Source organism: Adiantum capillus-veneris, chromosome 4 (genome assembly GCF_014529385.1).
Source record: "Adiantum capillus-veneris isolate H3 chromosome 4, ASM1452938v2, whole genome shotgun sequence".
NCBI classification, from domain to species: domain Eukaryota; kingdom Viridiplantae; phylum Streptophyta; class Polypodiopsida; order Polypodiales; family Pteridaceae; genus Adiantum; species Adiantum capillus-veneris.
Window position 1 is genome coordinate 55224589 of NC_140934.1, and position 14202 is coordinate 55238790.

The 14202-nt window shown below is 43.7% G+C and overlaps 1 protein-coding gene across 1 annotated transcript in view; it reads left to right on the top strand.

The window, feature by feature from the left end:
- LOC147459194 (protein sym-1-like) overlaps nt 1-13816 on the top strand; it is a 54931-nt gene extending 41115 nt beyond the window's left edge. The window contains exons 3-5 of the mRNA XM_086510509.1: nt 12796-12928; nt 13237-13276; nt 13358-13816. Of these exons, the coding sequence (XP_086366635.1) occupies nt 12796-12928; nt 13237-13276; nt 13358-13448 (264 nt within the window). The 3' untranslated portion in view covers nt 13449-13816. The remainder of the gene's footprint in view (nt 1-12795; nt 12929-13236; nt 13277-13357) is intronic.
- Nucleotides 13817-14202: the final 386 nt, after the last annotated feature.

The following is a 14202-nucleotide window of genomic DNA, read 5'->3' on the forward strand; positions in this document are numbered from 1 at the left end:
ATAAGGTTTTATTGAGTTTTTGGGCAAATTCAGACTATTTTTAAAATACGCCGGCCACTCACTTAATAAGTGGGCAGCCATCTGATAAATAAGGAGATCAGTTAGCGTTTTCTCTCTCTCTTTTTGAGGCAGACAACGCACCAAAAAAGGGAAAAAAGAAACGGCCGTGATCTCTACGTGAGCAGCTATTCGTGCCCGTGGCCAGAAGCTATAAAAGCATCACATGCCCTCACTCAGAGGGGAAGACCAATCTTTGCAAGGAGGAGATGCTGCTGCAGATTTCATCCGCAAAGAAGACGTTGCCGGTGATGCCCATGGCTGCCCCAAGTGTACCCGATGTCGCCAAGACCCAGTGCGCGAGTTCCCTCGCGAAGAAGTGCCTACGGAGCGTGTTTCCATCGTGACAAGCTGCTGTTTTTTCTCTGTTTTCAGCCCATAAACATCGTAGACAGGGCTGATTTACGAGAAGGAACCCGAGAACACACCTCTTTTGTGTGTAGGATTGGAAGAGAGGATTTTCTATGTAAAGATCTCTTCCGAGGAATTGCTTTTCGAGAACCAAGTTGCGTTTCGAGCGTTGAGACTTTGAAGGTAACAATTTTTATGTTATGATCAATAAGCATTTGTTTGCAGGAGTACTTCCTCTTAGTGAGGGAGTAGGATTAGAGGAAGGCATGAGCCTTTGCAGGAGAAAAGCGCTCTGAGGAACTAGAGCCAGATCAGCCCAAGGGTTTTGTACCCGAGTTTGGGAAGTAGATCCACGGATCGGAGAGAGGTAGTCTCTCAAGTTGTGATCCGGAAGTTGGGATTTCCAAGTAAGGACTTTGTGTCCGGGAAAGCAGAGTTGTTCTGCGGGAAGAGGACTCTGGAAATAGAGTTGGAAAAGAGAGTTGCAGGGATGTCATGCCCTGAGTCTGGAAGGTGAGATCGAGAGGCGAGAACCTTGGTTCTCAAGGATTAGGAATAAGGAACGGAAGTTCCTTGGAATAGGGTTTTGCCCTAGGAATCGGAAGCTGAGGCTTCCGAGAACCATCAAGTCTTATTCTAGAACGAACGTGGTAATACGTTCGGTTTAAGTGCTTGTATAGACTTCTCCTCAGTAATAAATATACTATTACGGGGGGGGGGGGACCAGCCCATTTTCTGGTCCCTAGTATTGTGTCGGTCTTCTCACTCTCCATCTCTCTCTATATCCTCTAGCTTCAGTAATAAGTGATAAATCCTATTTATCCGAATGTATTTTATATTGTTATGCGCTCCCGTTTGTGACAGTAATAGAGATTTCAGCGTGCCTATACGCCACCTATCGGTACGGGAGCGTCGCAGAGTGTCAGAGGAGGGGGTTCTCGCACTTTGCAGCCATCGAGGGGCTGAAAACAGAGAAAAAACAGCAAGTAATAAGTACCAAAACGGTGCCAAGTGGGTGTAGGTACCCGTGGATGCCGTAGATCTGCAAGTGCCTGGCACGGAAAACCGCTTCCTTGAGTGCACAAGGGTAGCGTGTGACTGAAAACGCAAATCTGCCAGCAAAAACGCAAGGCTGATCTTCGCTTCTTGGGTGCGATCTGCTGCTAGGGAGGTAGCGCCTGCAGTAGATGTGCAGATCTGGGCCGGCAGATGCAAGAATGCAAGGCTTCTTGCAAAAACGATGGGGCTGAAAAACGCTAGGCTGTTCTGGAACTTTCCCGCGACGAAAGTCCGCAGAGATGCTAGCGCTAGCCTCAGGGGATGAGATCGATGAAGATTCTCCAAAAACGATGGTTGTTGTGATTGCTTGGGAAGAGTACCTGATGCGGAGATGCGCCTTGGAACACGGCAGAGCGTGAAGCTGCTGATACCATGTGAGAGAGAGAGAGAGAGAGAGAGAGAGAGAGAGAGAGAGAGAGAGAGAGAGAGAGAGAGAGGAGACACAAACGCCAGAGATGGTGAAGAGGGGGATCAACCCCCATGACTACCATGAGCAGAAGACCCTGCCAATACATCAGATGATCTTTGTGAGATGAGATGTGGAAGTGGGTACCCCCCTGGTGCCCAAGGGGAGGTAGGGCAAGGCTTGATAAAAATCCCCCACAACCCAACAAGAAAATGATATATGGAAATATATGAGGGCGCCGAGACAACAGTGGGCGGCCGGCCCTAAACTCGGGCGACCTAGACTATGTGTGGCTAGCCCGGAGACATACTAGCCTTACAAGTATGCCCTAGACTTGTGAAGCAGCTGAGTGGTGTAAGTCTGACAATAGCGCTACGCACAGCCAGCAGATCAGCCTAGCATTTTCAGTTTCAAGTCCCTCCATCGTCGGGTGGTGCGAGATCTGCTAACGCTACCCTTTGCAGATGTGGTCTGGTCCTTTGGCAACTCATTGAGCTCTCCCCTCGGCCATTCCCTCGCCGGAATTGAGTGCTCCATTGTTGTCCATCATCGACATCGTCGCGATCTGCGTTTTCAGCCCTTCATTCCTCTCACATCGGTGGGAGTGCAAATCAGCCCCTTAGTGGCCATCCACAATCCCACATCGAGAAGGCTCCAAACATGCATCAAATTAGCTTCAGAGGTGCCTCGTCTTGAGGAGTTACTGTGGCGAAAGTCATCATTCGAGTTAGTAGAGTTTGCACTTTGAGGTATGGCATTGTGTGTGCATTCCATTTACACAGTCAAAAGCGAATACCACAACGGCAACGGTGTGGGGGGCCCTTGAGAGGGTTGGTTGGGACCCCATTGGGTGTCACTCTCCTCTTCTCTCTTTTTCTCTCTCCCTCTACACATCTCTATTGCACTCTCTCATTCCCTCTCTTCAGGGAAAAGTAAAAGGAACCATCATTCAAGCTAAAAGGAATCACTAACGCAAGGAAAGAAAGAAAAGGATTGGTGGAAGTGTAAAACCTGGATCCTCACCATTTCAATTCCGCTGCACCTGACATTGATATCAGAGCTTTGAAGATTTTTCACTAATCCGCTAATCTCCAAAAAGTTATTTTTCTCTCTTGTGTTTTTGGTTGTGTTGGCAACCCTTATGTGTATATGTCACATGACACATCCAACCCCATGTGTCCGTGGACAAGCTACAACATGATCAGGGTTCAGTTCAGTCAAGTCAGTCTAGAATAGGAAGTGATCTGAGACTTTTGTGAGTCTGTTCACAGACCGTGCATGTCCAGACACTTAGATTAGATGCATATCCTTTGGTTGCACACAACATGACCATCAGATTCCAGTCAGATCCCATTAGTAGCATTTTTATAGTGCATAGGCCTATTTTCCCTCTTTTTGATATTTTTCACATATTATTTTTAAGTGATTTTTGTTGGAAAGTAGGTAGGGCAATTTTGCCAAGTTTGTATATAAGCAAACCTAGCCCTAGCACTTTCTGGTAGAAGAGGCAGCAGTAGCACCTTGCTCAACAGGCAACTTCTCAGCAAGAACAACCTCCGCGACTACTCTGGTGTTTTCTCCACAGAAGACCTAGCTTTTTTGCATCAGATCAGCCTTGGCGATTTGCGCACAGCAGATCAGCCCCGGCGTCGTCAAGACTCAGCAGATCAGCCTAGCGTTTTGCATTTGCAGAACAACCGACGACAGCAGCAGATTGTCAGTCCTAGCGTTTTTGCATCTGCATTATACCCCCAGCGTTTCGCAAATTCTCCGCGACGAAACCTCAAGAACCACCAGCGTTTTCAGTTTTCAGCCCTTAGCACTCGTAGAAGAACCCCCGAACCTCGCAGATCTCACCTTCTCGCAGCAGTTCCTCACCGCACGGTTAGTTTTCACAAGGTTTACAGTTTCAGCCCGGAAAACGCAGATTTCAGCATCTGCGTTTTCAGCGCGTCGTCGTTGCATCGTCATCATCGCCGTCGTCATCGGCATAGAGTCAGAATTCAGCAGATACAAGATTTGCAGATTTCAGCCCGTCTTGTCGTCGTCCTCATCGTCGTCGACATCGTCGGCAAGTCCAAGCATTGTAGAGATTTGTGCAATCATAAGTAGACCGCTCTCGCCATAGAGAGTGGGGCCTTCGGAGGAGGGTTTTACAACGTCTCTGGTGTCGTATTCTCTTCTCTATCTATCTCTCAATCTCATACACTTTCACGCACAGTGTCCATTCACTTTGTTTGTGATCATTGCACTCTCTCATTAAGAACGGAAGGCTCTCCCTTCCATAAGAACAAAAGGAACCTTGAGCACAGTACGGAGCACTCATCTTGAGCAAAGTTTAAACATTCATTCCGCTGCACCTTACAGTATACTTCTCACTTGCTTGGAACAAGAGGCCTGCCATTGCATGTAGAGCTGTGCGCCTTGAGCGTCGGAAAATAGCAACCAATTGTATACCAAGTGTTGCACGCGGGGTGCGCCGACGAGGGGGTAATCTCCCCAAAGAGGGTCGTTAGATTCATACAACTTTGATAATCAGACCATAGACTTTTGGAATCAAAGAGAGAGAATACTCTATGTTTTATTGGTACAACGCACACTTTGTACTGAGTTCTACCAAACCGAGCGAAACCTTCCAAGCAAACAAAAAACCGAGCGAGTCTCAAAGTAATAAGAGAAGTTTCTCAAATTCAACTCTTAAACTTACCTTTACCAATCATGATGTGTGGTTTTTCTATGGTTCCATTTGGTAGTGCTCGGTATCAAATAATTTTGTTCTCGACCCTCCTTTGGATCACATGACATATTTAAATTTTTTGCGCTTCTAGTGCTTTTCAATACCGGATGGATTTAAGAAACTTCTTGGATAAAGAAACCCCCTTCCCCCCCCCCTCTCTCTCTCTCTCTGCATTTAGGATCTTATTTGTTGATATTCTAGAAGCATAAATATTCTCTTTGAAGGAAACATCAAGCTATAGGAGACTCAATGCCATAATCCCTAGGATGTTATAGCCCATGTTAAAAATTTGAGTGGTATTTCAAATTTTGAATGAATTTTTTTTCTAAACACTATATTGTGATTCTTGTTATATTTATTTTAGTTTACCACTAAATTGATTGTTTCTTTAAATACTAAGTTGGTATGCTTTAAAATGAACATATCTTTGACAACATGATCTAGTTCATGAGGTTAATTAGTCATGCTTGGGTGGCCTTGTTGCAACACCTACCAGGGGACAGAGGAAAGGAACTATACTTGTCGTTGTAGCTTGTGCACATGTTGTCCTTGAGGACGAGAGATTCTTTCTTCTTACGGACGATAGTCTTTCATCCATGTGGAATTTTTACCTTTGCAGCATTTGAAAAAATGTTGCTAGGTTAATGAGGTGAACACCGCAAGTATCATTGTGACTAACACTAGAGAGAAGCAGAAAAAAGATTTCCTATTCCAAAATTTTAAAATATAAAGTAATGATAGATAATAGTACTAATCATATCTATGAGAGCGATATAGTTATCTCACATAGGACAATATAGTGAGCGAAATGTATGTTTGCACAACCTACACATAAGTGGACTAAAAGAAGCTTGTCCTTAACAAGTAAAGGGCTAGGATACAAAGGAGAGACGAGCCTTGGAGGAGAGGACATTTCCAATTGTGATCTCTTTTTCTTCTTCTTCTTCTCTCTCTCACTCTCGCGCACGCGCGCTTTGTGTGTGTGTGTGTGTGGCGCAATCTCAAGAACAAGTGATGTCTTTCACAACACTTCCACATGCTCAGAAAGCAAGGTTTTTACTAATGAGGGCAACTTTGATTGCTTGCATGGATTTACTTGCAATTTTTTCATGGAGTTCTCGACTGCAGTGGAAAGGATGAGAGAGAGACATGATAGAGTAGCACGTTGTTGCTATAAGGCACGTTTTGCATAGTGGTCTTGGCAGAGTTTTGCTATCACTAGCGAGCTTTGTTTGTTAGTTGAAATGCTATCATTACAAACTCAACCCTGCCAAGTTTTCCAGAGTTGAGAAACTAGTTCCAACTCCCTCTTTCTCTCTCTCTCTCTCTCTCATGTCTAGACAGAAAACAGAGAACGACAGCAAACTTGCCAAATTTGTTCAAGTCATTAGAAATGCCACCTTTTGCTATGTACCATAAAAGACGTATTGAAAATGACGCTATCAAAACCCTGCCTATTGAAGTATCTGAATATACCGAATATACCAAACGACAACGGGAGACCATGTACGTATTTGTAGTTCGACCATTGGTCGATGTTGCCACCATCTGCAAGGGGAAGGTGGTGCCATGCACGGGAGGGAGGTGTTGAGGGCACTTTCGCTGCATGTATTGAACGGTGCAAACAGCTGCATCTTCTAATGGAGACGATGCCCGAGTTCATTTATAAGGGGTGGACCAGCTCTTGTAGCCGAGCGGGCATCATCCTTGTAGCGTACGCAATGCTTATACTTCTGCAAGGGAAAGGTGTTCAGGGCACTTTCGTTGCGTGCATTGATCTGTGCAGATTACATTGATCGGCATCATACTTGTAGCATGTGCAATGCATGGCTGGCACCTTGAGAACGAGTTTGATGTTAATCGAAAAAATGTATCTCTCTCTCTCTCTCTCTCTCTCTCTCTCTCTCTCTCTCTCTGATCGCTGCCTCTCTCTAGTAGGGGAACCCCTCCAACCCTCCCCCTGAGCTACGGGGAGGGTGACGAGCTAGCATGAGCAGAGAGAGAAGCAAGTTTCATGTCCAGGGTTGTGGAGGGCAGGATGACAAATGTGATATTGATAGGTGAAGCCTGAAGGCAGCCAGAGAAAATCTCTTTGTTCCAACAGGTGGAACTCTACAAAGCAAGCCATACAAGGAGACAAAGATAACGTGAGTAATATGCCCTCTTCCTAGTGTAATACCTGTACTTTCCACCACTGGACTTTCTTCAATCCTTCACCGCAGCTAATTTAGTGTTTAGCTCATTCATAGCATCGTATTATTGGGAGAGTTCAAGGGTTCGATATTTTACCACCTTGCGGAGTCAACATCGCGTGCTGCTCAAAGCTCTCTCGCAACCTGAAACTCACCTAAATGCAACGCAAATTTTGCTCTCTGGCCATGCCGGCGCGGATGGCTACATACAGTTTTTTTCCTCTCTAAAGCTCTTCTATGGTGTGAAAATGTCTCCCTCCACGCAACCTAAAACTGCAATGTTAATTCTCACTATCTTTCTCTCTCTAGCCATCCGTGCCGGCGCAAATGGCTATAGCCAGATTTTTTTCTTTGACGCTCTTCTATGGTGTGAAAATCTCTCCCTCCTTTTTCTCTCTCTAACCATCCATGCAACCTAAAACTTCAACGTAAATTCTCTCTCTTTCTCACTCTAGCCATCCGTGCCGACGCGGATGGCTACGGCCAGATTTTTTTCTCTGATGCTCTTCTATGGCGTGAAAATCTCTCCCTCTTTCTCTCTATAACCATTTACGCAATCGAAAACTCACCTAAATGCAACACAAATTCTTCGTTTTTTTTTTCTTTGGCATTGTTCTAAGGGTGGCTTTACAAACAAGCGGCGCCCCTCCCCGCACTAGATGGCAAAGGACGACACAAAAAGTTGCAAGCCGAATGGATGGGCGACGACATGTTCACATAAGACGGACATCCCTTCAAAAGCCAACGTGAAAAGCTATTGGGTGGGTTGGTTAGACCAATTGACGCGTGGACATGACCTCACCGGATCAAATCTCCCGTGTTCACTTTTGCTGAAAAGCTGCAATGTCAGCAACGCCCATTCTTTGGGCCCGGCGGGGGGGGGGGGTCGCTCATAATTCCTGCACAGACGGGCGTGACTAGACTGCCATATGAGTGCCAGCCTGTGGCCATGGCTACAATGTGTGAATCCCCTTCGGACGGCCATTTCAAAGTGGCGCCCTTTTATTGGTTCTCAGTGTTGTCCACCTCCACATGACCGGATGTTTGTGAAAGCACCCTAATAAGTTCTAAAAATCTCTCTCTCTTTTTTCTCTCCCTAACCATCCATGCAACTTGAAACTTACCTAAGGTAGCGTTCAGATTGCGCATGTGCGAACGCTTTTCGCTGAGTTGGACCAACCAAAGGAGACGCCCTTGGAGTAGCTATTCACACTACGCACATCCTTGCTTCCCATGGTTTGAGCTGGCATGCTGGCTGGTGTCCGAGTGCATGTAGGAGCGTTCCGAGGGGGTAAGGGTGCCCATGGCTCGAAGACATCCTTCTCAACCAATCGGGTAGAGAGAAAACCTGACACAATGCGCTTTTTCTTAGCAAGTCAACCGCTCGTGAGCTATGGTGTGTGAACCAGGTGCTGGACTTCGGCATCCTCTTCTTCAATACCTCCTTGAGCAGTCTAATTGCAACCTAAATGCAAAGCAAATTCTCATTCTCTCACTCTCTAGCCATCCTTGCCGGCAAGGATGGCTACAGACATATATTGTTTTCATGGGAAAGATGGCTAGAGACATATTTTTTAATTCACTCATGCTCTTGTAATCTCTTCTTTTCTCTAGCCATCCACGCCAAAGCGGATCGCTAGAGAGAGATTCATGTTCCATCAATTAAGTGCTCTACTCCTCCACACTAGTGCTTTAATAAAAATAATTTGAAAATACTTACAAATTTTAGAGCAATTCAGTACAAAACCTTCAAGTATAGTCAATTTACGGCTAATGATTATCATATGTAAGTTGAAAATTTTTAGCACTACTTTCAACATACCATTTTATTGGCATTGTTATGAGACAACCAAGATTTATGACAAAATCTAAGGTCTTAACTAGGTGGCGTGTAGGTTTAAGAAAAATTTGACGTTGCAATCTAGGATGGGTGAGGAATGGCACTTTTGTGGATCCCCCCCTCCCCCAATTAGCATTGAAACCGATGCAAATAGAGGGATTCTTCATCACTCTAACTTATGTTCAAGCTCCTAAAGCACATTTTTTTAGACAAATAAAAAAGCTAGGATATTGAATAACATTGACAACATCTAAATTTTTGTTGTCTGAAGGTTTAGAATTTGAACTTGCAACAATCATGATTAAATGTTGGCATTGTCACACTTTGTCTTGACAATAGTGCATACAAAAATCACTTTTATGATTTATTTATAAGGATCACAATCTAGGAAAATCAGCTCAACTGTAAAAAAAAAGACTATAGCTCTTTAAAAACAATTTTGATCAAATACAATTTCAAGTAATGAAATTTATTCAAGTGGCGGTAACCTTACTTTTTCAACATAAGGCTCTCGGTTTAGCCACTAGGTGAGCATTGTTTGTATGTGGGTGGTAGGTTGGGGGATGCCCAATATTGTAACAATCCACTTTTATAGAAAGAATGGAATTGGCTCATATTGTAGCCATGTCATTGTACATCCTTACGCGCCATATTTGGCAGTCAATTTGTAAACAATAAATTAATAGCAAGCCCCCATGAGGTCATACAGGGAAGCAGGTAGTAATATATGAGTGGTAACTATAAAAATCATGGTACCACTATGCCCAATAATCCTTAATGTTGATGTAGCAATAGCCATGGATAATGAGGTCCCTAAAGTGAGGTATACCCATCATCTGTTATACCATTATTTATGTGATGTATCTATAGTGGTTTCAACTATTACACCATGGGGAATGTTCTTCCAAGCCCACAATCATGGAAAGATAGAAGGGATGGAATAGATAAACCTTGATTGGTTTGGCTTTTTTCATAATGTACCCTACCCGAGACCCTACCTTGTTTGCTCGATTTAGGGATCGCTTGAAAAATCTCGCTTGGGGTTTGGGATTCCTCTTTGTACTTAGCCTCTGTGCTCAAAAAAGAAATCATGGGTTTCTTCTTGCTACTTTATGTGATATCAACACTTCCAATGAGAACATATATCTAATGGTAGATCGTCGATGTGATAGACTGCCAACCCATTCTACATCCGTGTTTGAAATTCCGTACTGTTTGCCACGTCAGTAATCCAACGCAAATTTTGGCATGTCCGTACAATTGTCACATCATCAGCTTTTACGCTATGTGTGTGTGTGTTTTGGGTCCAACTTTATTATTCTTTGTGTCACTTGGGCCCCATTGAACGGGGTCCCATAAGTTGGCGGGAACTTCTCTTTAAAAATAGGCCACTCGGCAAGAGTTTGCAAGTTGGTAAAATGTCTTCTGTTGCTTCTACTTCTTCACTTTGGGTTTAGGCCCCTCAGCGGGAGTCTGAAGGTTGGCATTGTTCTTCAGTGACTTGACACGTCAGCAGTTTGTGACACCCCCCCTTCTTGAAAGAAAGTAATCATCTATGATTACAATATATCTGCAAAACAACTCAAGTTCGCTCAGAAATTTCCGAGGGCCATTCCGAGGGACAATTCGAGGGATAATCAGTTTTCTCATTCCAAATCGAAGTTCTTGATTTCTTGGGTCGTTGGCTTTCTAGAAGAATCTCATCCAATAAGGAGTCTCTTTCCAGATTGGAGCTCTTGATATCCTGGGTCGTTGGTTTCCCATAAGTATCTCATCCAATAAGGAGTCTCACTCTTGATATCTTGGGTCGTTGGTTTTCTAGAAGTATCTCATCCAATAAGGAATATTCAGTGGTTGGCACATCACAATGCAACACGAATGCTCACATATGCATGTTACAAGACATAGAAACATAAAGCCGCCGATGAATACTTCCCCCGCAAATAACCATCCAAATCCGGGCCATGAGTTGTACAACGACTCCCTCATCACTCCTCCCGCATAACCTAAAAAGGTCTGGGCTGGGAGATATAGAGGCCTTTTACAACCAAACGCCCCCCAAACCGTAGCTTGCGTCGTTTGGAGGTGCTGAGAGTAACCAGTGCTCAGACGTCTTAATACTCCCCCCGTAAATAACCACAAGGGTCTGGACCATGAGTAAAAACAACACTTTTCAAACATTCAACACTCCCCTCGCAAATAGCCACAAGGGTCGGGGCCATGAGTATGTGCAAGCATTCTCAAACATCATTTCACCCTACTCCACCCGGGAGTAAATCACCAATCATTGAAACCAGTATTAAAACCATAATCAAACAATTCAAATCAGCACCAAGACAAGTTCAAAGCAAATACCATCCATTTCAAACAAATTCCAAACAGGATCACCTAAAAAGTTCTCAAATAGAACTCAAACTTAAAAAGCAATCTTGGCATCAGCCAAGTTCGATAAGAGGATTGGCTTTCCATCCTGAAACCTACATCAAGGTTAGGATTAGATTTCTTTCATAAGGTTGTAGCCGACTATTGCATGGTCCATAAGTGCTTGGATAGTCAAAGCAAGCCTCGACAAACAGTATTCCTGTGGCGGTTATGGTAACCCCAAGATATACCAATCATATTGGACCTCCAAGGTTATTGGCTCGAGAAGAGAAACCTATTGAGAGATGTCGAGAAATTTCAAGTTTTGATCTGCTAGGGTTTCTGTGGCAAGCAGGATACCCCACTTTACCAGAAGTTGCAGTCCGAAGGAAGATGTCTGAAGGTATGCAACTTTCAACAAAATTTTTTCTTGAAAGCTTGCCAAGTCCTTGGAGTTGCGGCTTGGTAACGTGCCAACGGAAAAGAACAGATAGAACAACTTTAAGCACTTAAATAAATTGAAAGAGAGCGACGACATGGGGACTGGCAAAGTTCCACCCCAGAGAGTATTGGCCCCAAACGTTGGCGTCCCTTTCGGTATTTCTTTATATTACTTGAACTCAGTACAATGTCGGTACTCCACCCTCTGCACCTTCGTACTGAAGCATGCTAGAGAATGAGCCCTCTGCACATATTTAAAGGCCCTTGGCCTATGAAAAGCGTTTTACATGAAAAGCCTTCAAACTCAAAAGCATCTGGTCCTTGTCCTAAAGCTGCTAGCGCATATTATGGAAATCCGTACAGTGCCACGTCAGCACTTGCCAGCACGTCCTGATTCTTGAGTTCTTGTTCATCTTGTCACTTATGCTTAGTTGGAACAGATGGATTGACCATACTGGCTGGGAGTTGTTGCCAGTGCCTCACTTCGCAAGAGGGGGGATTTAGTAAAAGCAAGATTGCTACTTGGAGGGATTTTTTTGGCCCAAAACTAGCGCCCCTTTATTCACAAAGCTCACAAGGTGCAAGTACAAGAGTTCACCTAGTCTTCTCAACTCATGTCTGTGCTCGACAATACAGAGACTGAACAAATTCAACCGATGCCTCTGGCCTGACCGCAAGGCTTCACTGGAAAGAAACTTGTGCGACCAATGTCCTGGAAGGAGGGCACCCAAAAAGCACCATAGTACCCTCCAGTAATTGAATGCAATCTTGTGAGGTGAAGGCTGCATCAAAGAACTTAAAGCACGAGTGTTCTTTACAATTCCATAGTTTTTTTCAAGCATTAGAATAAGGGGTCATGTCAAGTGCAAACGTCATGGTTTAAAAAGTCTCTCTGCTATTGCATTTAAAGTCTTCGTCGAAAAAACAGAAACACTGTTATGTCTGTTGAGCTACCATGACGGTGGTAAAGAAGTGATGAATATACAGGCCTATTAAGTTTTGAGTCTTTCTGAAATTAGCAGTAGCTTCATAGGTGTTGAATGCCCAAATGCATGCAATGGACAAGTTTGCTGTAAATGCATTCATACCTTGGTCATATCTTTGGGCACAAATGAACGACGTTTCACTAGATCCGCTTAGTCTATGGACATAGAAGTCGACAATGGTCCGTTTTTTCATTTTAAATTAGGCACAAAGGGTAATAATTTAATGTTAGACCCTTTTGTGAACACAAATAACTACTGTGCTTGAAGGCTATTTTCAAAAAGAGAGGCCAAATTTTGGATATCTTTTGAGTGGTGTGTATTTGGCTGATGACTTTCTGTGACAAAGAGCTTGGTTGTGTTATCAGGTTGTTCTGAATCAGGTGGTTCTAGGTCCATATGTGATCGCAGTTGTCTTTGCTTGGAACAGCCTGTGGCAAGGTCAATTGGACAAGCTTCCTGCTCTTTACGCTGATCGTGCACTGTCCACTCTGATTGATGGTAAGTCTCCACTTGCTTTCATCCACCGGCAATAGTCAAGGTTGTCCTTGCCAATAGTTCCATGGAAACTTCTTTTTGGGGTCTATCCCGTATCCAAAGTCATCTGTTTCTGGTCTCCTTTTTGCCATTTCTTCATGAATTTTTGAGGTTTGCATACAAATTATAGCCATAAGAAGCCTTTTCTAAGTGGTTCATTGAAAAGAACCTTGTGGGTTTTGTTCTGTTTCTTCTTCCATTTGACTATGCCCTTACCTCGTAGCAGTCACTTTTGCAAGTCCCTTAAAAGAGCAATGAACACTTGTATGCAGGTTGGAAGTTTTGGATTCCAGCTAGTGTGGTGAATTTCGGGTAAGTTGAACCGTTTGTTAAGCCCCTTCACAAGTGTGTGTATTGCTGATTGCTTAGTTTTTGGTGCTTGTAATTGTACAGGGTCGTTCCTTTGCAAGCAAGAGTGGCATTTATGTCCTCTTGTGCCATCTTCTGGAACTTCTACCTATCGACTACAATGTGTAAAGCTTAAAGACAAGGAAGAAGACAAGGAAGTGGTCAGAGGCAGGTTGAGCTTTTTAGCAAAAAAAAGTGAAGTAGACACTTCCACACCTTGATTTTGACTCCTAACATCTCGACACTGGTGGTGGCTTATTGTGGCAGAGAGGTCAGAGTGAGGCGTTTTAAGGTGCTTATTGATTGTTGTTTGCATGGTAACATAAACCTCTTGCTCTTCACTTGATTTACCATTGATTGTAGAATAGGAATCTGTAGGTAGTCTTAACGTGAATGTGTGCGAGAATGGGGGCAAATGTGACGAAGTTTTGTATCTGCAACGAATTTTCATAAACACTACTATTAAGGAAATCTTAATGTCATGTGTTCTTGCTTCCAATTAAACGTTCAGTTACCTCGCGTTTTTGCAGATTTCCGTTGAAGCTGAAGGACAGACTTCTTTGTAGTAACTCAGCCTGCTTTGCTGCTCAATTTATTTTGATTTTTCACCTTAATTCTATGGGCTACTAGGGACATGGTCCATTCCATTTTGAGGTTCCATGTTTCCTTGTTATAGACTAAATGGTTTGAGAGCCATATTTACAAGTAGCTACCTAGTATTAGATATGGTTCTCAATGTGTGTCAGTGGTTCTTTGTGAAGGTTTCTACTGACGTATCAATTTCAAGGGAGACATTTCAATGGTTTCAGCTCGAATCGCAGGTTTCTCTAGCCATTGCAAATGCATTTGCTGAAGGTGTACCTTTCCTTCTGAATGCTTGTGATAGGATC